This window comes from Mauremys mutica, chromosome 17 (genome assembly GCF_020497125.1).
Source record: "Mauremys mutica isolate MM-2020 ecotype Southern chromosome 17, ASM2049712v1, whole genome shotgun sequence".
In the NCBI taxonomy this organism is placed as follows: Eukaryota; Metazoa; Chordata; order Testudines; family Geoemydidae; genus Mauremys; species Mauremys mutica.
Genome location: NC_059088.1, coordinates 14,924,253 through 14,946,636, shown reverse-complemented (window position 1 = coordinate 14,946,636; position 22,384 = coordinate 14,924,253). Strand labels below are relative to the sequence as shown.

Genomic DNA, 22,384 nt, shown 5'->3' with positions numbered 1-22,384 from the left:
ATACCGTGGTCTCCTGAGGGACTGAGGATCAGTTGTTGTTCATGGTCTCCCGGATCCAGTCGACATATTTACAGACGCTGATGTAGACACCTGGTTTGTTGGGCAGTGCGCATGTCTGGGTCCCCCAAGACACAATACCCTGGAGTTTCCCGTTGCAGACTAGGGGTCCCCCGGAATCTCCCTAGAAGGAGACAAGACAACACTACATCACAGCCAAGAACGACAGGCAAGAATGCACCTCATAAACAACATTATCGAATCTACAACGCCGTAACAAGAGTTCTCTGCTCTATGGGTACAGAGCAGAGCACACCCGAAAAGGCGGATCTTTTCCAGTAGAAACGATCAACGAAAATGATAACAAATTTCACTTTTGCCCACGTTTCCCACCCAACTTCTTGATTTTCTTCGTCAAAAATTCAAATACCGAAGTAGTTTGGCCCCAACTGAAATATTTCAACTCGGAAATGATGGGAAGCGACGCGCTGGTGTTATAACATCCAGCACGTGTTGCATACCCTTAAGCGCCACCTATTGGCACCATTTGCCTTGATGAACTATTTGCTAGGGACATTTTCCATAGAAACCGCTTTTCGATGGAAAATTGGGGTTTTGACTAACGTAAATTTTGGAGAAAAGTATCTGCTGGCTGTGAAAATTTGGCAAAGGACCAACTGCCTGAAAACCATTATAGTTCCATCTGGAAAGAACATAAGAACATAAAAATGGTCAATGGTCCATCTAGCCCAGTATCCTGTCGTCTGACAGTGGCTGGTGCCAGATGCTTAAGAGGGAATGAACAGAACAGGGCAATTATCGAGTGATCCATTCCCTGCTGTCCAGGCCCATCTTCTAGCAGTCAGAGGCTGAGGGACCCCCAGATCATGGGGTTGCATCCATGACCATCTTGACTAATAGCCACTGATGGACCTATCTTCCATGAACTTCTCCAGAAGCTCTTTTATGAATCCAGTAAATTTTTTGGCCTTTACCACATCCCCTGGGAACAAGTTTCACAGGCTGACTGCACGTTGTGTGAAGAAGTTTTGTTTGTTTGTTTTAAACCGGTGATACTTCATGGGAATTGTAGTTCAGATACAGGCGAGTCTCATCTTACATGGGGGTTCCGTTCCGGGGTTATCGCGTAAAGCGAAAACCGCGTATTGTCAAAATGACATTGAGTTGAATGGCGGGCGGAATCGCCCGCACAACAGAAACAGTATTTAAATTGTTATTTTTCTCTTTTTTTTTGTTTTTGCCAACCGCGTAAAGCTGAAATCGTGCATGTTAAATGCACGTAAGATGCGACAGACCTGTACCTCATGTTCTCCTCTATAGGTTGGACTCCCCAGCCGGACGACACCTCCCAGGATGCACCATGGTCTCCACTCTTGGAGAGGGGAGGTGGTGCATCATGGAAATCCTAGGTTGTGGTGCATGATGGGAGAAGTTGTCTGGCTGAGGAGTCCAGCCTATAGAGAACAGGGACATGTGCTACCTGAACTACAACTCCTATGAAGCATCACTGTGGCCTTTCCAGATTTTTGTTTCTCTGGCATTTGGTTTGCCGCCAAAAAAATTAAATTTTCATAGAGAGCAGAGCAGACGCTTTTCACCATCAGCTTAGTTTAGTTGAAAACCCACTTTCACCATTTCTATAGAAAATTTCCGCTCAGCCCTAGCAAATAGCTCGTCAAGGCAAAAAGGTGCCAATAGGTGGCACTCAAAAGTATGTAACACATGTCCTGGGTGTTGTAAGACCCACCAAATGGCTCTTCCCATCAGCAACTTTAATTCCTCCTTGTGGCTGAACAGAGGCCCTGAGGCCTTGCAGCAATGGCCAGGAGCAAAATTCCCCTTCCTGCTGTGATGCAAACGCACAGGGTTGCACATGACTAGCTTCTTCTGAGCCTCATCAGCAGACCCCGAAGTGACTGCACAGCTAGGGAACGACAGCTGGGGCAGTATCATTCTTGTCTGCCACTAGATGGCGATCTTCAGGAAGAGTGCAGTCCAAGGACTCTGCATCTCGATGGAGGGAAATAGCTCGTTCGTGGTGATGGGGGCACCAGGAACCCACGCAGCAGCCACTAGAGGGGGCTGCGAGCTGTTTGGTGTCCACCTGTACTGTGCATAGTCACTTTCTTCTGACGCTGAACAAGGAGCTCTATTCTAATAATGGAAATGGCGTTATCCTCGGAAGTGGCTCTGTCTCCCTCTTCTGCTTCATTCCTGATTATGACACTCCCCAGCCCCTCTCGCTGACTGGATTCTTGCTACCACTTTAAAACTACAGGCCAACATTATTCAAAAATGCCTTTCGTTTAGGTTGCCACTAACTGGCTAGGAAAAAGAGTCTAATGGTTAAGGTGCCAACTTGGGTTCTGGGTGCCTGGCATTCAATTCCCCCCCCCCCCTTTACAAAAAAAGGAGTCTAAGCAGACAGGGGGTGGGGGACTGAGGTAAGGAGAGAGAAGTGATTTGCCCAAGGTCACCTGGTGGCAAAAGAACCCAGGTGTCCTGACTTCTAAGCCAGCACCTTTGTCTAAGTCTCTTGATGGCTACTTGCATGGGCATAGCATGTGTTTGTTCCCTTATTCTCCATTATGCAGGGGGGAAACTGAGGCACAGAGTGGGGAGAAGTGATTTGGCCAAGGTAACCCAGTGGGAACTGGGAAGAGAGCAAAGGTGTCCTGACTCCTTGCTACACTGATTCTAGGCATGGGAGAAGCAGGTGGCAAACCAAATGCCAGAGAACCAAAAATTTATTATACCCGAGATGGGGAAACTGAGTCACAGAGCAGCGCAGTCACTTGCCGCACCAGGTGGAGCTGGGATTTTCAAACCCAGTTTAGGGGATGGGGGTGGGGGAAGGAAATGTGGTTGTTCCGCTTCTATTTAAATTCACAGACAGTGGGAAGCACAGATCCCCAGCGCCTACTCTCCCCTGCTCTAACATGTGGACCACGCTGCCGATATGGGGGCAGAATGGGAAGATCTGGCTTTTTGCTGTTGTAGGAAGCTCCCACCCACCCAGGACCACAAGAGGTGGTGGCAGGTTTGTGCTCCCTTTCCATTGTCCAAAGCAGAGCACAGGGAGATTTCAGAGAACTTCTTGTCTTTGCAGCCACAATGGGATCGTTTTTGTGACTGGGGTTACTCTGGGCTACCCCAACCCTCTCCTGTCAAGACATGTCTGCTCATTAGCTACTCAGATCCTACTGCAACAATCAGATAAGCAAGTCCCACCCATTATAATTGCACTCATTCGCTCCTGCTCTTTGTCCCGGGTTCCTGAGAACATGGGAATTCACCTCCAGACTTGCCAAACTCTGGTGAGGCTCAGGATATTCAGGGCTTTCTTTAACCCCCCCGCTCCCAGAGTTACAGGCAGGGCCGGCTCCAGGCACCAGCGCAGGAAGCAGGTGCTTGGGCCGGCCAATGGAGAGGGGCGGCACGTCTGGGTCTTCGGCGGCAATTCAGCGGCGGGTCTCTCAGTCCCTCTCGGAGGGAAGGACCATCCACCAAAGTGCTGCCGATCGTGGCTTTATCTTTTTTTTTTCCCCCCCACTGCTTGAGGCAGCAAAAAAACTGGAGCTGGCCCCGGTCATGGGATCCTCGCTGTAATAATTTGGTTTAATTTTGATCGTTGCTCATGGCCTGTGATATACAGGAGGCTAAATGGGCTGGTGATCTCGTGTAGCCTGGAACTCTATGACTTTATGACTATGCAAGGAGAGCTGAGCAAAAATTGTTCGCACAAAGCTTTCTTCCGGTGAAAAGTGGCGGTTTGGTGAGACGGAACCGTTCTGTGACTTCACCTCGGTTTCACCGAAGTTGTTTCAGACGGACAGAAACTAACCCAACGTTTCTGAAACATCAAAATGTGTCGTCTCACCAGTTTGGAAACCAAACCTGACCATTTTCCGGCTCGCAATGACATTGCTCTTCACAATTTCCTTTTAAAACTAACCCTAGTTACAAAGAGTCACAACTGAAAGGAAATATTTTGATGTTGTCGAAATGAAACCTTCCCCTCGACCCAAAGCTATTTTTTCGGACTTTTTGATTGACCAAAAATTATGAAAATTTTCATATGTGGTTGGAGCAGGAATGATTTTTTTTCCTGATTTTCTGGAATGTCCAGAGACCTGAAAAATCCATTATTGCCCTGGTCAGTGTAGGAGAATTTCAGCTCTGATTTAAAAAATAAAGTAGCTTTCTAACCCTCTTGGGCTAGAAAAATGTGATCCCCGGAGAGCAGAGAACCAGATAGCAGAGAACAGGTCAATTCTCCAGAGCCATCTGGATTGCACAGTGAATGGTGCTCACGCAAACAACACACATCTTAATGTAGCTCTAGGCAACTGTGTACATCAGATTTGGGTTGATACAGGAGTACGTGGGTGAAGTTTTCCACCCTAGTTCACACGGCCACCCAGAGGATTCCTGGAGCGGAAGGATCCCCTGCCACCGAATTGCTGCCGAAGACCCGGAGCGGAAGAAGCTCCGGGGGCCCAGGCCCCGCAAGAGTTTTCCAGGGCCCCCAGAGCGAGTGAAGGACCCCACTCCAGGGGCCCCGAAAAACTCTCATGAGGGCCTGGGGCAAATTGCCCCACTTGCCCCCCCCCGGTGGCCCTGCTAATTGATCTAATCATCCATCAGAACTCGGAACTGGGCAGAGTTAAGAGCAATCACGCAACGAGGTGGAGTTACGGATGCTCTAGCTAGACCTGCCAATATGGGCTGAATGCAGGAATCCCCCGGGAGGTTTTCCAGCCTGGGTTCTGCAGGTGGGCAGAATGGTCTGTTCTGGCCTGGAAAGCTACACTTCTATTGAAAACCACTCAAGACTCCATCTGAGTTGGTCTCACCTTATTCCACCCATTCCCTCTCCCCTCTCTTGGTCCCATATCTGCACCAGCTGCCCCCGAGGCAGTAGGAGCACAAGGCTAGCCCCCAAATCCCACCCTCAGCTGTGCCATCCCCTCACCTGGCACGCGTCTATTCCCCCTTCCATCACCCCAGCACACAGCATGTTCTCGGTGTAGTAGCGAGGGTAGATACTGCGGCACTGTTCCTGGGAGAAAATGGACACGTTGCCACAGTGGAGAACAGGTGGGAAGTACACTACAAAAAACGACAACACAACACAATGGATATTTTGTCAGTAGGAGAAAGTCTTAGAGTTAGATCCCGGGCCGGGGTCACTGGACGCAGCCCCAGGGACGTAGGGTCTCTTATTCACACGTTAACTTAGATAAACCTTTCGTAAATCAAACTATTGATAGTTGGAAAATGGAGGGGGGGGGATTTCATCTTTTCCTCAAAGAAATACACAATCTCTGAACTTTTTTCTGTTTTTTTTGCCAAAAATTTTCCTTTTTCACCCCCCCAAAATCTACAACTTTCCACCAACAAAACCCCCTTCAGGTTCTGGCCAAAATCTGGTTTCATTTTTAGCCCCAAACTTTCATTTTTGGCCAAAGCCTTCTCCAATTTCCAACCAAAATGTTTTTGGCAAGTTTTTCAGCGCTCCTTTTTTCAACCACAAATCAAACTTTTCCCAGGAAGCAGCCCCATGCCATGGACATTTTCAACTGATCGGCCACCCAATTTTACGCTGTGGGGGGGGGATACAATTTCGATGGCAAATTTCCCAATGGCTCTAAATGGAACCTCAGGAATGCTCGATTGCTGAAAGAAAACAAAATAAATACATTCCTGGGAAAGTTTTGAGGGGAAACAGCCACAGAAGTTGCTGCAGCAAATAGGGATGTGGCAAGAAAGAAGAAGAAATTTGGGGGGCTGTTCAGAATTCTAGTAATGTATCTTTTTCTCGTTTTTCCGACCTGCTGGCTCCTTCCCCCTTGAAGCGAAGACCGCCCCCCAACATTGGTGTTACCGTACATTGAGGGCTTTTTGTTGTTCCCCATCCGGACACCACACATTCCTCCCTGGACGAGGGGCAACTCGTAGGTAGCTCCAGGGGCTGGACATTTTTGTTGAAGTTAGCCGGGGTGAGCAATTTGATGAGCATGATGTCATTGTCCTTGCTGGCAGAGTTATAGCCGGGGTGGCGGATCAGTTTCTCTGAGACTCGCAGCTGCTCTGTCCAATCCAGACTCTTGATGTTGTGCTCTCCCAGGCGCACGCCGATGGGGCTGCAGAGAAACAGGCGCATGTCAGAAAAGCGTGGGGCGGGGAACCTAGTCCCTGGTGGAAACCAGGCACTGGTTGTTGGGCTGGAATCCCTGGGGGAGGTTCTCTGGCCTGGGCTATATAGGAGGCCAAGCTGGATGGGTAGAACATGAATCTATGGAATCCGCGAATCTCTGAAGGTGGAGTTAAGGGTACACACACAAGGGGGTGGAGTTAAGGGTGCGCTAGCTCAACCATCAGATATGGGCTGGATGCAGAAATCGCTAGGTGTGGCTATGTGGTCAAACACAGGCACAATCCCATGGGCACAGAAACATCCTTTTACAAACACACATGTACACAATCATGTATACACTCTTCCCCCCAAAAATTTACAGTCACACATGCTCTCCCCAAACACACAAATGCACAATTGCACAATCACAATCACACATGTGCTCCCCAACACATGCATAAATGCATAATCACATTCTCACACTAACTCCCAATCACACACTACTCAAAATACATGCATGCACAATTGCACTTTCACACTCACAATCACACATGCCCGTCCCAAAACATTCACAAATCCTCAAGCACACTCTCACAATCACACCCCCCTCCCTTCACAACATGCACAACCATGCTCTCAGACCCACTCACAATCACACATGCCCTTCCCAACACACACACACACACGCACAACTGCACTCTCACACCCGTTCACAATCAGACATGCAATTCCCAAGACATGCACAACCGCACTGTCACACCCACTTACAATCACTCAGCTACACACAGACCCTCTCCACCTTGCCCGACGCCCCCACAAACCCACACTTACCAACTGACGTGGCAGTGGGCCGCGGTGACCACCCAGTTCCTGGCAATCAGGGTCCCTCCACAGTTGAGCTGGGAGCCCACAAAGAGGGCGGCCTGCCAGGGCATGGAGTGAGGCGTGCAGGGGGCGCCGCCGATGATCCGGTCATTCTGGCTGCTCACTAGGAGGCAAAGCAGAAAGGTTCACAACTGGCGAGGGAGGGGAAGCTCTGTGATGCTGCAGCGCTACCCTGCTTAGCCCCAGCTCAGATCAGGGTCCCCCAGCTCCTTCCTCCTCTTGCTTCAGTGTCTGATTCAACTCCGCCCCAGGTGCAGCCAGTGGAAATTAGAAAACTTCACCAAACCGTGCCCTCGCCGTTAGCCAGCTCAGTCCCCCGGCTTTTGTGTCTCCGACCCGACCATCACCGCAGCCTCTGGGCGCCTCACCCCTATTGCCCCCTTTGTACATTAGAGGATGTAGTAAGAAGAGGGCCAGAAACATAAGCCCATGTATCAGAGGCCTGGTATGAGGCCTGAGGCCTGAACTAAAGTAGTCAAGACTTTGCTGACATGAAGCAAAGTCAGGTTGTGACTTTGGCAAGCACAGGGCTGATATTGCAAAAAACACACATTCCTCAGAGCAGGGCCAGATTAACTTTTTGTGGGCCCAACGCCAAACATATTTGTGTCCCCGCCCCCTGGGGAATGAAGAGGCCGGGGGCAAGAGCACAGCAGGGTGGATTTGATTTAAATCACCAGTCAGGAAGACACAATTTAATCATGGGTTTCTACATAAAAGTCCATTCCTGTTGGTTGTGATAACCTTAAAACATAGTCTTCACAACTCAGAGATAGATGTAGGTTTCATTTTTAGAAGGTACATTTTTAAACCGTGATTTATTTTGAAAACTTTTCAGTTGAGTTTTACACAGGGGCGGCTCTAGGTATTTTGCCGCCCCAAGCACGGCAGGCAGGCTGCCTTCAGCGGCTTGCCTGCGGGAGGTCCCCGGTCCCGTGGATTCGGCGGCACGCCTGCGGGAGGTCCGCTGAAGCCGCGGGACCAGCAGACCCTCCGCAGGCATGTCACCGAAGGCAACCTGCCTGCCGCCCTCGTGGAGACTGGCAGAGCGCCCCCCCGTGGCTTGCCGCCCCAGGCACACGCTTGGCGTGCTGGTGTCTGGAGCTGGTGTCTGGTTTTACAGCTATATCAGAAAATGAATGAGTGTTTGGTTATTTCATTTACCAAAGGTAATTGAAGCAGATATTTATGAAGTCATTAGGAGGTGAACTATCTCCAGTTCAACAGGTCAATCGTTAATATTTGGAGGATTTTCTTGCCAGGCTGTGAGAGGAGGAGAACATCACCAGACAGACATTTAAAATGTTTTATTTAACTAAAACAATAACGTTGAGTATTCTGGACTTTTTCCCTTCAACAGCAAACATAATATTTTAACAAAAAAAAAAAAAAACCACGTCCCTCACTTCTCACATTTATCTCCAGACGTCTCCTTATCCAGATCTATGCTGCCCCCAACAATCTTCTGTTCAATGAACTTTTTGAAACTTTTCACTTTTAAAGAGAGATAAGGGATTGACCCTGCATACATAAATTTGCAGAGGGACAAGAGAGTTGAGGTCTGTTATTTCTCACCTCTATACATTATTCATTTATTTAAAAACATTTTTGCTGTTAACAAGCATGTTACCTCTGGAGACACAAATCCACAGTTTGAGAACTGCAAAACTAAGCATCTGTGATGGTATCTTCTAGACTGAGTACTGAGTCCCATTGGGTAGATAGAAAAATTAACCTAAATAATCTATACAGAAGTCTGTGGAACCCCATAGGAATGGGTCCCTAAGCCTGTAGAACTGATGAATGAAATTGTTTTTAATTGTCCACTTTATTAATGTAACTTCATATTAAAGTGTTATGAATGAAACAACATTCATTCGGAAAGCTGGTTACCCCAATAACTGGCTAATTAGCAATTAAGACGCTTGTTAAGAGCCATAGCTGTTCAGCCAGTTGCTTTTGTAAGTTTCACTGTCAGTCCAATTCCTGCTTAAATCAGGGAGACTTGCACTGTTTCAGTATTGTAACTTCTGTTCACTATTTGCCATTCACTACACTTGTCTACTTCTGTTCACTGTTTGCCATATTGTAATTCAAACTCCATTTTACAACGCTTACTCCATTTTGTAAAAGCTTGCTGCAACCTTCATTTTTGCAAACCCTGCTGTAATTGTATTGGTCTAGTCTAGATGCGTGAATGAGATATGGATGGATGATGGAATCAACCTCCAGCACCAGCCCGTCCTGATGAAACAGAGTTCAAACACCAACGGCTGAAGATGCAGACAAGAGCCCTAACAAAGTAAGAAGACTGCATCCGACAAAGTGGGGATTCACCCACGAAAGCTCATGCTCTAATATTTTTGTTAGTCTATAAGGGTACGTTCAGACTACCCACTGTATCGGCGGGTAGCGATCGATTTTTCGGGGATCGATATATATCGTGTCTCATCTAGACGCGATATATATTGATCCCCGAATGCACTCCCGTCAACTCCGGAACTCCACCGGAGCGAGCGGCAGTAGTGGAGTCGACAGGGGAGCAGCGGACGTCGAGGACCCGAGGTAAATCGATCTAAGATACTTCGACTTCAGCTACGCTATTCACGTAGCTGAAGTTGCGTATCTTAGATCGATACCCCCCCCAGTGTAGACCAGCCCAAAGATGCCACAGAACTTTTTGCCGCAAAGTAAGAAGAGTCCACCCTAAGAAGAAAAGAACAAAGGGACAATAGAAAGAAGATCAAAGCCAGGCTGAAAGTCAGGTCTGCAATTGACGGGTGATCAATCACCAAACCCAGAGGCAGCGTGACACAGCAAGACCTATAGACTCTGGATTCAAACTAAAGCCTACAAAAAGGATGGGTGAGATGGAAGACTTGGAAGGGTAACGTTCTGCTGCCAACATGGGAGGACAGACCCAGCCCTTCCTTGTGTGCGGCTTTCCTGGCCAGTTAGCCGCCACACGCTATGATCCCAAGCTGCGAACTCAACCCAGGAACTCAAGCTATGTTCAGGACTGGTAACTATACAGAAGCTGCAGAAAATCTGGTGTGTGTGTGTGTGTGTGTGTGTAAGTATTAAGGTATTAGCTAGTGGTTATAGATCAAATTGTTATCATAATAAATGTGGCATCTTTGCCTTGTCCCCTGACACGATCCTGTGTAGTTTTGTCTGCATAACAAGCCATGAACTGTTAGAACTCATTTACAAAACTTTTCTTAACCATGACATGACTATATTGTCTCATACTGTAGAATCAGAATTTATAATCCCTATTCCATGATATATTGTATCTTTAGATTGGATTTTTGAGGGGAAAAACTATTTAAATTAAAAAATTCTGATTTTTTTTTAAAGTCATTGATTTTTATCCACCCTGACAGCTGGGCATGGTGGGAAGGATTGTCCCCCAGCTGGAGCGAGGGAGGGGCCGGGGTGAGATGTGGGGCGTGGGGGGAGGATTAGTCCCTGCTGACTGAAGCAAGGCAGGGGCTGGGGGCAAAAACCACAGTGGGGCGCGCGCTAGGGGCGGCGTCCCGCCGGAGGGCGGCAGGCGGCTCCGGTGGACCTCCCGCAGGCGTGCCTGCGGAGGGTCCGCTGGTCCCATGGCTTCGGTGGAGCATCCGCAGGCGTGCCTGCGGGAGGTCCACCGGAGCCGCGGGACCAGCAGGCACGGCTGCGGGAGGTTCACCGGAGCCGCTGGGACCGGCGATCGCCAGAGCGTCCCCCGCAGCGTGCCGCCCTGCCTGGGGCGGCACAAATCCTAGAGCCGCCCCTGGCTGGGGAGGGGGTAAACAGGATCCCCCCTCACCCCTGCCCACACAGAGCAGGTACCTACCTTCTCCCTGGTTCTAGCCCATTCTCTTCGCCTCTCTCTGCACCGAGCTGAGGGTGAGGGTGCAGGGTCTGGGAGGGAGTTAGGGTGCAGGAGCAGGCTGGGGGTTGGGGTCCGGCCAGGAGCTAGAATGAGGGAGGGGGCTCAGGGTTGGGGCAGGAGGTTGGGGTGTGGAGCGCTTACCTGGGGCAGCTCCTATTCGGTGTGTGGGGTGCAGGTGGGTATGTGGCGGGGGGAGGGTGCAGGAGCTCCCATTTGGTGCTCAGGGTGGGGATGTGGGGGGTGCAGGAGTCAGGGCATAGGGTGTGGGGTGGGGGGCCTGGGCATGTGTGGAGGTGCAGGAGTCAGGGCTGGGGTCGTATGGGGGGGTGCAGGAGTCAGGGCTGGGGTCGTATGGGGTGGGTTGCAGGAGTCAGGGCTGGGGAGGTGGGCTGGGGTTGTGGGGGTGCTCTCAGCCCCCTGCCCTGAGCCGTTCACAGCAGGGGGCTGGAGGGGGGGATGCCCCAATTCCACCCCCTTTCCCAAGGCCCTGCCCCCGCCTCTTCTCCACTTCCTCCTCTCTCTCCTGAAAGTTATGAAATGTTCAATGCCAAGGAACAAATGGGGGTAGGGGACTGAATTTTCCACGGCCTCCCTCACAAAACACATCACCACTTTGCCCTTTAGTAATTCTCCTTTGGAGGGGAAAGCCGAGCACGTCTCTCTTTTTGCAAAGTCCTGTGACCTCTTTCAGCTAAAGAAAACATGTGAGTGCTGGTGATGCAATAGCGCCTTACCCCTCTGCCCTTACAGCGGTGGGGGATGAGTCAACACTGCACCCCCACCTTAAGGCCTCCCTGACCCCCGATGCCTGCACACTTCAGGGGACAGCAGCTGCTGTTGGAAGGGGCATTTCTCTCCCTAGTGTTAAGCTGCCCGATGCCCCCAGGACTTGGAGGGACAGCGTGGCGGCTACTCTAGCCCAGGCTGGAGCTGGGAGGAAGGCCACGGGTGCTGCTGTGCAAGGTCCCTCGCCCCCATCAGGAGTTGGAGCAAGGAGGGGGAACCAGGAGCAAGGAGTGGAGAAGTGGGAGGGGGAGCTGAGGGGGAGAGGGGGCCCCGGGCCGGGCAGGGGGCGCAGCGGGAGAAGGATGGGGAGGAAGATCTGGGAAAAGGGGGCAGCCTGCAATGCTCCCTCCCCCCCCAAACAGCTGATCGGGAGCAGGGCGTGAGTGAGAGGAGGAGGGGCGAGTACAACACGCTGGGGAAGAGGCTGGGGACGGGGAGCGTTGCTGCCGGCCGCAGTGCAACAGCAGGGCAGAGCCCCGGGAACAGCAGCACCAAGCTTCCCGGGGAAGAGATGCCGTGCCGGGGCCCCTTTGGAGCATGGGCCCAGCGCCAGCGGTGCCACCGGCGCCATTGTAAAGCCGGGATTGCCTCAGAGGTGCTCGGCATGGGACACTCATGCAAACACATTCTAGAAGGGTGGTACCAGAACACCCTGATGCCAAGCACACTTGCCAAAGATAACAGGAACATGCTGTTCCATCTGAAAGATAAGGTCAGGATGACTGCATGAGAGACAGATGTTTTGATTGAACCAACAGGTACAAGGCAACAGATGGCGCCGTAAGATATCAGTGGCAACACGTAACTTGTTTGTACTGGGGTATAAAGAGGCATCTCAGAGGGAGTGTCTTTGGCCAGCTGAGGGGGCAGTGGAAAGTCCCACCACTGACTGAGCTGGTCCATCGTCACGGGCAGACATGTGCTAGTGTAACTGTAGACATTGATCTGGGGAGCTAGGACTGTGCTTTGTTGACAATAAACCTGGCCCGGTGCCTTCACACCTTAACGGATTTTGGGGTCATTGGGCGGTTCGTTTGAGGTCTCCTGTACAAGGCTGGGATGGCATATGGAGGGAACACACACACGCAGCTGAACATCTGACGACATTGGTGACCCCAACGTTTTGATCACTACTTTAGTTCAGGCCTCATACCAGGCCTCTGATACAAGGCCTTATGTTTCAGGCCCTCTTCTTACTACACGGGAAACTGAGGCACAGAGCAGCAACGTGACTTAACCGAGGTCACACCATGTCTGTGTTGGGGCAGAATTGAAGCCACGTCCACCGCATCCCAGGCCTGTGCGCTAACCACTGGGCCATCCTTCCTGGCTCCCGTTTGCAATCGATCGTTAGCAATTAAAATCATCTCGAAGGGGGGACTCCTTATTTCCTTCACAGGCACCTGCTTAAAGTGCAAAGCCATGCCCACCCCGTCTCACAAAACCGTGCACATAGACCAGAAATCAGCGTACATTCTGATCAGCCGGAACAATTAATCACTGGACCCACTGCCTGAGGATTCTTCATCACTGACAACTTTGACATCAAGATGGGGCCTTTTACAGAAAGATCAGCCTAGGGGGTGCCGTTTTCAGGCCTGCGTGATGCAGGAGGCCAACCTAGATTATCACAATGGTCCCATCTGGCCGTGAAAACACACCCACCTGGGTGCACACACAAGCCTGCAGATGATACTGAGAAATACACCCTCCCACACACCAGGGTTGCCAACATTCTACTCGCACAAAACCGAACACCTCTGCCCCACCCCTTCTCCAAAGCACCGCCCCTTCTCTGAGGCCCCGCCCCCACTCACTCCATCCGCCCCTCCCTCTGTCGCTCGCTCTCCCCACCCTCACTCAGGTGCTCATTTTCACCAGGCGGGGGCAGGGGGTTGAGGTGCAGGAGCGGGGGGGAGGGTTCTGGCTGGGGGTGCAGACTATGGGGTGGGGCTGGGGATGAGGGGTTTGGGGTGCAGGAAGGGGCTCTGGGTTTGGACCAAGGGGTTCAGAGGATGGGAGAGGGATCAGGGCTGGGGAAGGGGGTTGGAGTGTGGGAGAAGGGTCAGGGGTGCAGGATCCCAGCAGCAATTAGCTCAAGCAGCTCCTGGAAGCAGCAGCATGTCCCAAGGCCGCCCAGAGGATTCAGGGGATCTGGGGGTAAAGCAATTTTGGGGGCCCCTTCCATAAAAAAGTTGCAATACTATAGAATACTATATTATTGTGGGGGCCCCTGTGGGGCCCAGGGAAAATTGCCCCACTTGCCCCCCCCCGGGCGGCCTTGGCATGACCTCTCTCCAGCTCCTACATGGAGGCGCGGCCAGGCGTCTGTGTACTACCCCATCCGCAGGCGCCACCCCCGCAGCTCCCATTGGCCATGGTTCCTGGCCAATGGGAGCTGCAGAGCCGGCACCTGGGGCGGAGGCAGCATGTGTAGCTCCCTGGCTGCCCCTATGTGAAGGAAAGGGGGGGTGGGGAAGACACGCCACTGCTTCCAGGAGCTGCGCAGAGACACGGCAGGCAGGGAGCCTGCTGTAACCCCACTGTGCCATTGACCAGACTTAACGGCCTGGTCAGCTGTGCTAACCGGAGCTGCCAGGGTCCCTTTTCAACTGTGCGTTCTGGTTGAAAACCAGACACCTGGCAACCCTACCTCACACACGTCCACGCTCGCATATTCACACACGTGCATTCAAACACAACCGTGCACCTCTGCAGTCTGCAAATAGGGTAAGGGCTGTTCTAAAGAGGACGGGGATCGACTGTTCTCTGCGTCAACTGAGAATGAGAAGGAAACGGCTACGTCTGCATCAAAGGAGAGGGAGGGTAGATATTTGGAACAACTTTCTCAGCTCTGGAATCGACATGAAAGGGAGGTTGTGGAAGACCCGTCACTGGAGGTTTTTAAGAACAGGTTGGTCAAACACCTGCCCGGGATGGTCTACGTTTATTTGTTCCTTCCACAGCGTGGGGGGGGATGGACCCGCTGACCTCTCGAGGTCCCATCCAGCCCCTCATTGCTGTGATTCAATGCGCACGCAGCCCCACACCTTCGCAGATAAACACCAGCACACCACCAGAATATGGAACGCCCAACCGTGCAGGCACGCACTCAGTCTTCTTTGCACAATACTTGTGGATAAACACACAGTCGCGCGCTCACACTTGCACATGCTCGCAGATAAACGCAAACACACACACACACACACACACACCCATGCCCTCACAGAGAAACACAGACAAACACAGGGTTGTGCACACACACACACACAATCGCGCCCAAGCACACGCACTCAGACACAAACGCTCACACGCACACAGCCAGAAACACACGAGTGTGCAGACACGCCCCCCCGACAGAGCAGGGCTCATCCCCTCCAGTAGGGGGTGACACACACGCACTCACCTGCAGTCACCAACAGCAATGCGATGCCCAGCTGCTCCATGCCGGTGGGGGCTGCTGGCTCCGAGAAGGCCCCTGTGTGCCAAGGGGCTATGGGGGGGGAGGAGGAAAGGAATCATTACTGGGGGATTGGCCCATAGGACACGCCCCACTGCAGGCTCCGCCCCCTGAGCCCTGCCCATCACCCTTGCAGGCCTGCCACCCTCAAGGAATCCTGCGCTCTGATTGGTTCCCGCCAGAGCATCTCAGCACTGACCAATGGGAAAAGAGTGTGAGGGTCGCTCTAGGTCTGGTCAACCAGTAGGGCGGGGACCCGGTGAACCACAGGCCAAGAGGTGGTTGGGTTCAGGCCAGGCCATGCGGTGGCGTCCTCCACTCCGAGGCCTGACTGCACGCGCTCTTCGGGGTGTAAACACCAGTGGAGTCACTCCTGATTTACACCAGGGTGAGCGGGGGAGGACTCGGCCCCATTGACACCAATGGAGTCACTCCTGATTTACACCGGGTCATCGAGGGGGAATTGGCCCCATTGACGCCAGTGGAGTCACTCCTGATTTACACCAGGGTGAGCGGGGGAGGACTCGGCCCCATTGACACCAATGGAGTCACTCCTGATTTACATTGGGTCATCGAGGGGGAATTGGCCCCATTGACGCCAGTGGAGTCACTCCTGATTTACACCAGGGTGAGCGGGGGAGGACTCGGCCCCACTGACACCAATGGAGTCACTCCTGATTTACACTGGGTCATCGAGGGGGAATTGGCCCCATTGACACCAGTGGAGTCACTCCTGATTTACATTGGGTCATCGAGGGGGAATTGGCCCCATTGACACCAATGGAGTCACTCCTGATTTACATTGGGTCATCGAGGGGGAATTGGCCCCATTGACGCCAGTGGAGTCACTCCTGATTTACACCAGGGTGAGCGGGGGAGGACTCGGCCCCATTGACGCCAGTGGAGTCACTCCTGATTTACACCAGGGTGAGCGGGGGAGGAGTCGGCCCCATTGACACCAATGGAGTCACTCCTGATTTACACCAGGTGAGTGAGAGGGGAATTGGCCCCATTGACGCCAGTGGAGTTGCTCCGATTCAGCCCCAGAGCTCACGCCAGAGGGTCAGAATCTGACACCAGTAAGTGAGTGGCACCACTGAACAAAAACCCAGCCGCTCCCCCCAGAACCACATAATCAACAACCTTTGTGTCGAGATCACACATGTCATTTCTGATCATGGCTCCAACGCGCCCTGACAGGTTAGAAAGAGGCCCCCGTTCCGCAGAGCAAAAGAGAAGAGAACCAGGCGGGCTGGGCCTGCGAATTACCTGCAGCTCTGGCGTCCGCAGCCTCGTGCGATCTGTTGATGGAGACAGGCGCAGCGTAGCTTTATAATGGGACTTCCTGGCTGGCCAAGAGAGATCTGGTCTGTCAAATCTGCCTTCAAATCTGAGGATCACACAATGTCAAGATCTCCAGGTGGGAACCTCCCAACGCCTCCAGGAGCTGTGTCTATAGGGTGGATTGGCCCAGGGAGCAGGAGCAGGGCGGATAATTGTGTTCTGCCCTTCCCCACAAGTTAAGCTCTCCGGGTCAGTCAACACCCGGCAAGGCAGCTTCCAAAGAACCAGCTCCGATCTCAGTTCCCTCTTTCCCCACCCATCACCGGCTTTTATTCCAGTCCTGCCTGAGGCAGCAGGAAGCCGCTGCTAGTGACAGGGTGTGTCAGTCTTCATCCTTAATCCTTCCCAGAAGGAAGAAGTCACATGCTCTTCCTTCTCTGGTTCTACAAGCCATGGGGGCCGGCCAGGTGCAGAAGGGGCAGGTGGAGAGGGATTTTTCCAGCATATTTTTGCAACAGAAAAAACAAAAAACCCACTGGTTCATTAAAAGTGAGATTGGGGACAAACCTCCCGATTTTGAAAGACCAGATTGTCTGTTTTGACAGTTTTCTGAACGAAAAGTGTCGGGTTTTTCGGCTCCCAACAATTTTACCTTTCAGACTTGGATTTAATTTAGCTGGAAAACAAACAGACAAGGCTAAATCCATGAACAACAATTGAAATCGAAACGCGCTTCAAAACAATCACCGCAAAACGTTCCTGTTGACCCAAGCTGAAATTGTTTCCAATGTGTTTGTTTGAAAAGCTTGTTGAAAATTTGACTTTTTGGCCCAATTTGGGGGGAAATGTTGTAATCTCACAAATTCTCTGGGTCCATTCTGCTCATGTCAAGGCCAGGCCAGCCAGGCCTGGAGTTTCCCCATCAACCCAAGGAACCTGACCCTCGAGGACTCCTTAGTAATAATACCTACTTGTTCATGAGTAGATCTCCAAGTGCTTTACAAAGGAGTGCTGTGTCATTATCCCCATTGTACAGATGGAGAAACTGAGGCACAAAGCAGGGAAAGAACTGCCCCAAAGTCAATCCAATTAACTAGTGGGACAACGTCCTTAGGGACAGGGTGGATTCTCCATCACTTGGGAAATGGACCTCACTTTCTAAAAGCACCACACTAGCTCAACCAGCAGATATGGGCTGGATGCAGGAATGTGCAAGCAACAACTCCTTCTGCTGGAAAAAGCTCCATCCCCTCACCTGGGCCCTGCCCACTCCCAGGGGACTTACACAGTAGCCAGGTCCCCTTACCCCCCTGGGGGTACAGAGCCTGAGCCCATTGCTCCGAGAAGGGGGAGCTGCTCTGAGCGTAACTGACTCAGTAACACTGCCTGAATCTGCAGAGAGCCTGAACCCATCACTGAGAGAAGGGAGCTGCCCCCAATGTACCTGACTCAGTAACACTGCCTGGGTCTGCAGGGAGCCTGAGACAATTGCTCAGTGAGCAGGGATCTGACCTGAGTTTGACCTGATGCATAACACCTTAGCTCAGCAGTGGCAGGGCACCGGGAATGTCATCACAAGTGACACATCTCAGCGCGATGTCACAAGAATGATCCAGAACTCCCTCAGGGCAGCTCCCATAATGATCGGGAGGGGCCAGTTTAAATTAGGGCCCAGGATGGGGAAGCAGAAATACGCCCACCAGCTGCTCCGCACAGATCCTTTATGTTGCTGTTATCTGTGCGGGGAAGCAACAGACGAGGGACTGAATCACCCGTGAGTGAGATCAGATGCCCACTCACTCTAGTGAGCAATGCACCAAGGCCAGGGTAATATGCAATAGTGTCTATTCTTGTTCCTCAGCCTCATCCATTGACACACACCTCATCCTTTCCTAGGCCAGGAGTGCTGGGTTCAACATCCCGTCTACTGCAAGGACGTAGCTGAGTACTCTAGGCGGCAGCTGATTCAAGATCTGGGTTAAAATATTTCAAAAGTGAGATCCTGATTAGAGCTGGCCAAAAGCCAGACTATCCAATCCATGACAAATCCCGACCTGTTTTCATTCTGATTTGGAGCAAGAACAGGAAAACTCCCTACAGAAACACCAAATTTCAATGTGGTTTGGCTGGAACATTCTAGCTCACTACGGAGAAATGTTTCTTCTGATTCCCCCACGGAAATGCTGATATTCGGTTTGGTTTTGCCACGATAAAAATTGAAAAGTTCCACTCGGATTCTGACTTTCCCCCCTTAGTTTACAGTGCATGATCATTGACGGTTACGGCTATGAGCCAGTCACGGCTGCCGCGATTTTATGTGACTTCCGCAACTTCCGTCCTGCACGGCGGGACTCCAGCTGTCAGCCCCGGGCACTGAGGCTTGGGCTTCCATGAGCTACCTTTTATTGCCTGAGTCCTGTCTGTGACTTTTACTAAAAATCCCTGTGACAAAATCTTAGCTTTATTTATAGTCAAATCTAAAATCAGCTCGATTCTGGAATGTTAGATGGGTTGAGATCCGCGTTACTACAGAGAATTCTTTCCTAGGTGCTGGCAGGTGAGTCTTGCCCACATGCTCAGGGTTTAGCTGATCACCGTATTTGGGTTCAGGAAGGAATTTTCCTCCAGGGCAGATTGGCAGAGGCCTGGAAGTTTTTCGCCTTCCTCTGCAGCGTGGGGCACGGGTCACTTGCTGGAGGATTCTCTGCAGCTTGAGGTCTTCAAACCACACTTTGAGGACTTCAATAACTCAGACGTAGGTTAGGGGTTTGTTCCAGGAGTGGGTGGGTGAGATTCTGTGGCCTGCGTTGTGCAGGAGGTCAGACTAGAGGATCATAATGGTCCCTTCTGACCTTAAAGTCTATGAGTCTAGGAAAGGTCACCTGAAAACGAAAGAGCAAAGCGTTCCCTTTCAGCCCCATCTAACCGCTTCCCCCCCCCCATTTTTCTTTTCTAAACACAGTCACTTTCAAAGGGTGGAAATGGGATTTTTCTGACGGAAAGAATGGGGTTTTTTTGGACAATTTCCCACCAGCCCCCCCCAGACAAAGGGGGCAGATTTAAGTACCAACTCAGGGTGCCCTCACTTATCCTCGCTGAGGACCTACCAGCTGAGGCCTTTTAGGACTTAGTTCCCCTTTTCCCAACGCACCAAACTGACCCAGGAGCCTGAACTCGCCGTGAATTAAGCACCTAACCCCCTTTCCCCAAATCACTTTGGAAGATAGGACTTAGGGTGTTAAGGAAATTTTTTAACCCAGCTCTGGAGCCGGCTGTGCTGGCAGGAAGTAAGGTAATTCTTTCCGTAGCGTGGTGCCGAAGGTAAGGGCAGTAGGCTCAGACACCGCCTTCCTTGGTTCTCTTCCCAGACCTGCCACTGTGAGACTTTGATCGAGTCCCTTCATCTCCCTGTGCCTCACTTTCCCCTCCTACCCATGTCTATTCCCACTGTAAGTTTGGGGAGTGTTTCTCATTTTGTACAGCACCTGGTACAACAGACCTGCGATTGGTGTCACTGACTGCTACCATAATACACCTGCTTGTGCTCACACCCTTATCATCGTCCCCTTGGTAGAGTCATAGATTTCGAGAACCAGAGGAACCATTCCGCCCATCCAGCCTGCCCTCCTGCATGGCCCAGAGAACCTCCCCAGGGATCCCTGCCTCCTGCCCAGATCCGGGGGTTGAACTAGAGTGATGCTAAGGTTGCCCCTTTGTTATGTGCCCTTAACTCTGCCCCTTCATATATTTCAAGCTAATACCTGGTGGGTGAGCTAGAACAGAGCTGTTAGAGAGAAGTGCCCGATCTCTCTGGAAAAGACCCCAAGGGCTGGAGAATCCACCCATCCCTGGGCCGTCATTCCTGGGGCCGGTTCCCCTTATTTCCAGTCTGGATTGGTCTGGCTTCAGCTCCCAGCTGCTGGATCTTGCTCTGCTGTTGTCAGCTGGGTTAAGGAACCCGCTGCTCCCCGAAATCTTCTCCCTGGGGAGACGCTGACAGACCTGGATCAAGTCCCCTCTGAGCCGTCTCTGGGAGAAACTCCACAAATCGAGCTCCTTCAGTCTCTGCTTTCAAGCGGGTTTTTCAGACTTTGGATCAACCCCATCACTCTTCTCTGAACCCTCCCCGATGTCCCGTTTGACATGAGGCCACCCCCCAGAGCTAGGCGCAGTCTCCAGTCAGGGTCTCCCCACTGCCATATCCAGAGGGGACCCCACCTCCTGGCTCCTGTTCCCTAACCCCAGTTTCTCCAGCCCGGCGTCTCCCTCTTAGCCACAACATCACATGGGGAGCTCATGGGCAGTCGGTTCCCCCAGGACTCCTGGGTCCCTCCCATCACTGCGCTCCAGGGTGCCCTCCGCCCCCCAGCCTGGACGTGTGAGCTGCAATAAATAACTATTTATGAGCAAAAAATCACCCCGTTCCTTTATAGCGTCACACAGGGAGCCCATGGGCAGTTGGTTTGCACCTGGATCCTGGCATCCCATGTTGTCTGCTCATGTTCCCTTGTAGCTCTGCCCAATTTACCCCCGAGATCTCTACAAATCCCCCCTTCTTTCTTTCTGCTTTAATGAGCAAACCGCTCCAGTCAGCCTGTTCCACTCCCGACACGCAGCCATCCACCGACCCTCTGCAATCCCGGCCACCGGGAAAGGTGATCGGCGCCATGAGTCATCCTCCCACCTGGACTTAGGGCCAATCCCGTTCCGATGCCAACACGACAATCGTGCAAGGCCTCCCAACGAATCGCTCAAATCCACAAGGCGGCGGCTCGGAGAATTGCACACACTCGGCTTATCTTCTGGGAAACATGGAACTTAGGGCCAAACGGCTTCCAGGTAAAACTGGGAAATCCGGCACTCGGGCGTTTCAATCACCTAGTCATTAGTCCTCTTGCTCGTGCGTTGACGCCCAGCTCCCACAATGCACTGGGGGCATTCCTGACGGGCAAGATTTTGACACAGCCTTTGGTAATTGAAGGCCATCTTGTGATGCTGTACGGTCTAGTGGCTAGAGCAGTGGGACACAGGAGGCCTGGGTTCTAGTCCCAGCTCAGCCACTCCCCCTGTGCCTCAGTTTCCCCATAACTTTGTAAAGTGCTTTGAGAACTGCTGAGGATAAGAGCCAGGGCATGTTATAATTGCAGCGAGAGGAAATGAAATAACATGTAAAAGGAGCTCAATCAATTTTGATTCTCCTAAAGAAGGTTAAGCGGTAACTATCAGCCCCTCCTGGGGGGAGAGATTTTGGGGAGCTTTGAACCCAGCAGAGAAGAACCAAGCAGAGCGAAAGCCAACAGTTGGCAGAGGAAGTCTGCAAAGTTCAGATTAGAAAGAAAGAGGATTTCTTCAGTGGGAGGGGAATTAACATTGGATCAGCTTGAAGAGGGGTACATGGGACGCTCCATCTCTTGGGCAGGACACCTGAGTTTTCTTCTTAGCTCTGTTAGGCTCTGTGTGACCTCGGGCAAGTGACCACCCCCTTCCGTGCCTCTGTTTCTCCTCCTGCCTTTTGGCAATTCAGATTCTGAGCTCTTTGGGGCAGGGCAGCGCCTGGCACAACGGGGCCCTGATCTCAGCTGGGGCAGGGCCTGTCTCTCGCTGAGTGTCTGGGCAGCGCCTGGCACAACGGGGCCCTGATCTCAGCTGGGGCAGGGCCTGGCTCTCACTCTGTGCCTGGGCAGCGCCTGGCACAACGGGTCCCAGTCAGTGATGAGCTGCCAAAAATCTCAACCGGTTCCCTATAAAAAGTTCTGATTTAAGGGGGGGGAATGGGGGAGGGGCCGGGGGAGAGATCCTCGTGGGGCTGGGGGCCCCTGCAGGGCCTGGGCCAATTGCCCCACTTGCCCCCTCCCCTCCGGCCAGCCCTGGAGCTTGCAGCAGCCCCCGCCCCACCCCCACCCCTTGCTGGGCCATTCAAAAAGCAGCAGCA

General features: G+C 52.1%; 1 protein-coding gene across 2 annotated transcripts; it reads right to left on the bottom strand.

Moving 5' to 3' along the window:
• LOC123351656 (trypsin-like) lies at nucleotides 1–16,507 on the bottom strand. 2 transcript variants are annotated; one of them, XM_044991156.1, is made up of 6 exons: nucleotides 16,438–16,507; nucleotides 15,115–15,201; nucleotides 6,989–7,145; nucleotides 5,911–6,164; nucleotides 4,994–5,130; nucleotides 1–181 (listed from the first exon to the last, which is right to left on the bottom strand). In XM_044991156.1, the coding sequence occupies exons 2-6, from the start codon at nucleotides 15,152–15,154 to the stop codon at nucleotides 29–31; spliced, it is 741 nt and encodes a 246-aa protein (XP_044847091.1). In that variant the 5' UTR covers nucleotides 15,155–15,201; nucleotides 16,438–16,507; the 3' UTR covers nucleotides 1–28. The 2 variants fall into 2 exon arrangements, with proteins under 2 accessions (XP_044847091.1, XP_044847092.1); XM_044991157.1 differs by lacking the exon at nucleotides 16,438–16,507 and having other exon boundaries at nucleotides 15,115–15,233.
• Between the last annotated feature and the right edge of the window lie 5,877 nt (nucleotides 16,508–22,384).

Coding starts and splice junctions, on each gene's coding strand:
- LOC123351656 (XM_044991156.1), bottom strand. CDS start 15,154: ATGGAGCAGCTGGGCATCGCATTGCTGTTGGTGACTGCAG. Junction 5,131..5,910: donor AACAACAAAAAGCCCTCAAT/GTACGGTAACAC, acceptor CGTTTTTTGTAG/TGTACTTCCCACCTGTTCTC. Junction 182..4,993: donor GGGGAATAGACGCGTGCCAG/GTGAGGGGATGG, acceptor GTCTCCTTCTAG/GGAGATTCCGGGGGACCCCT.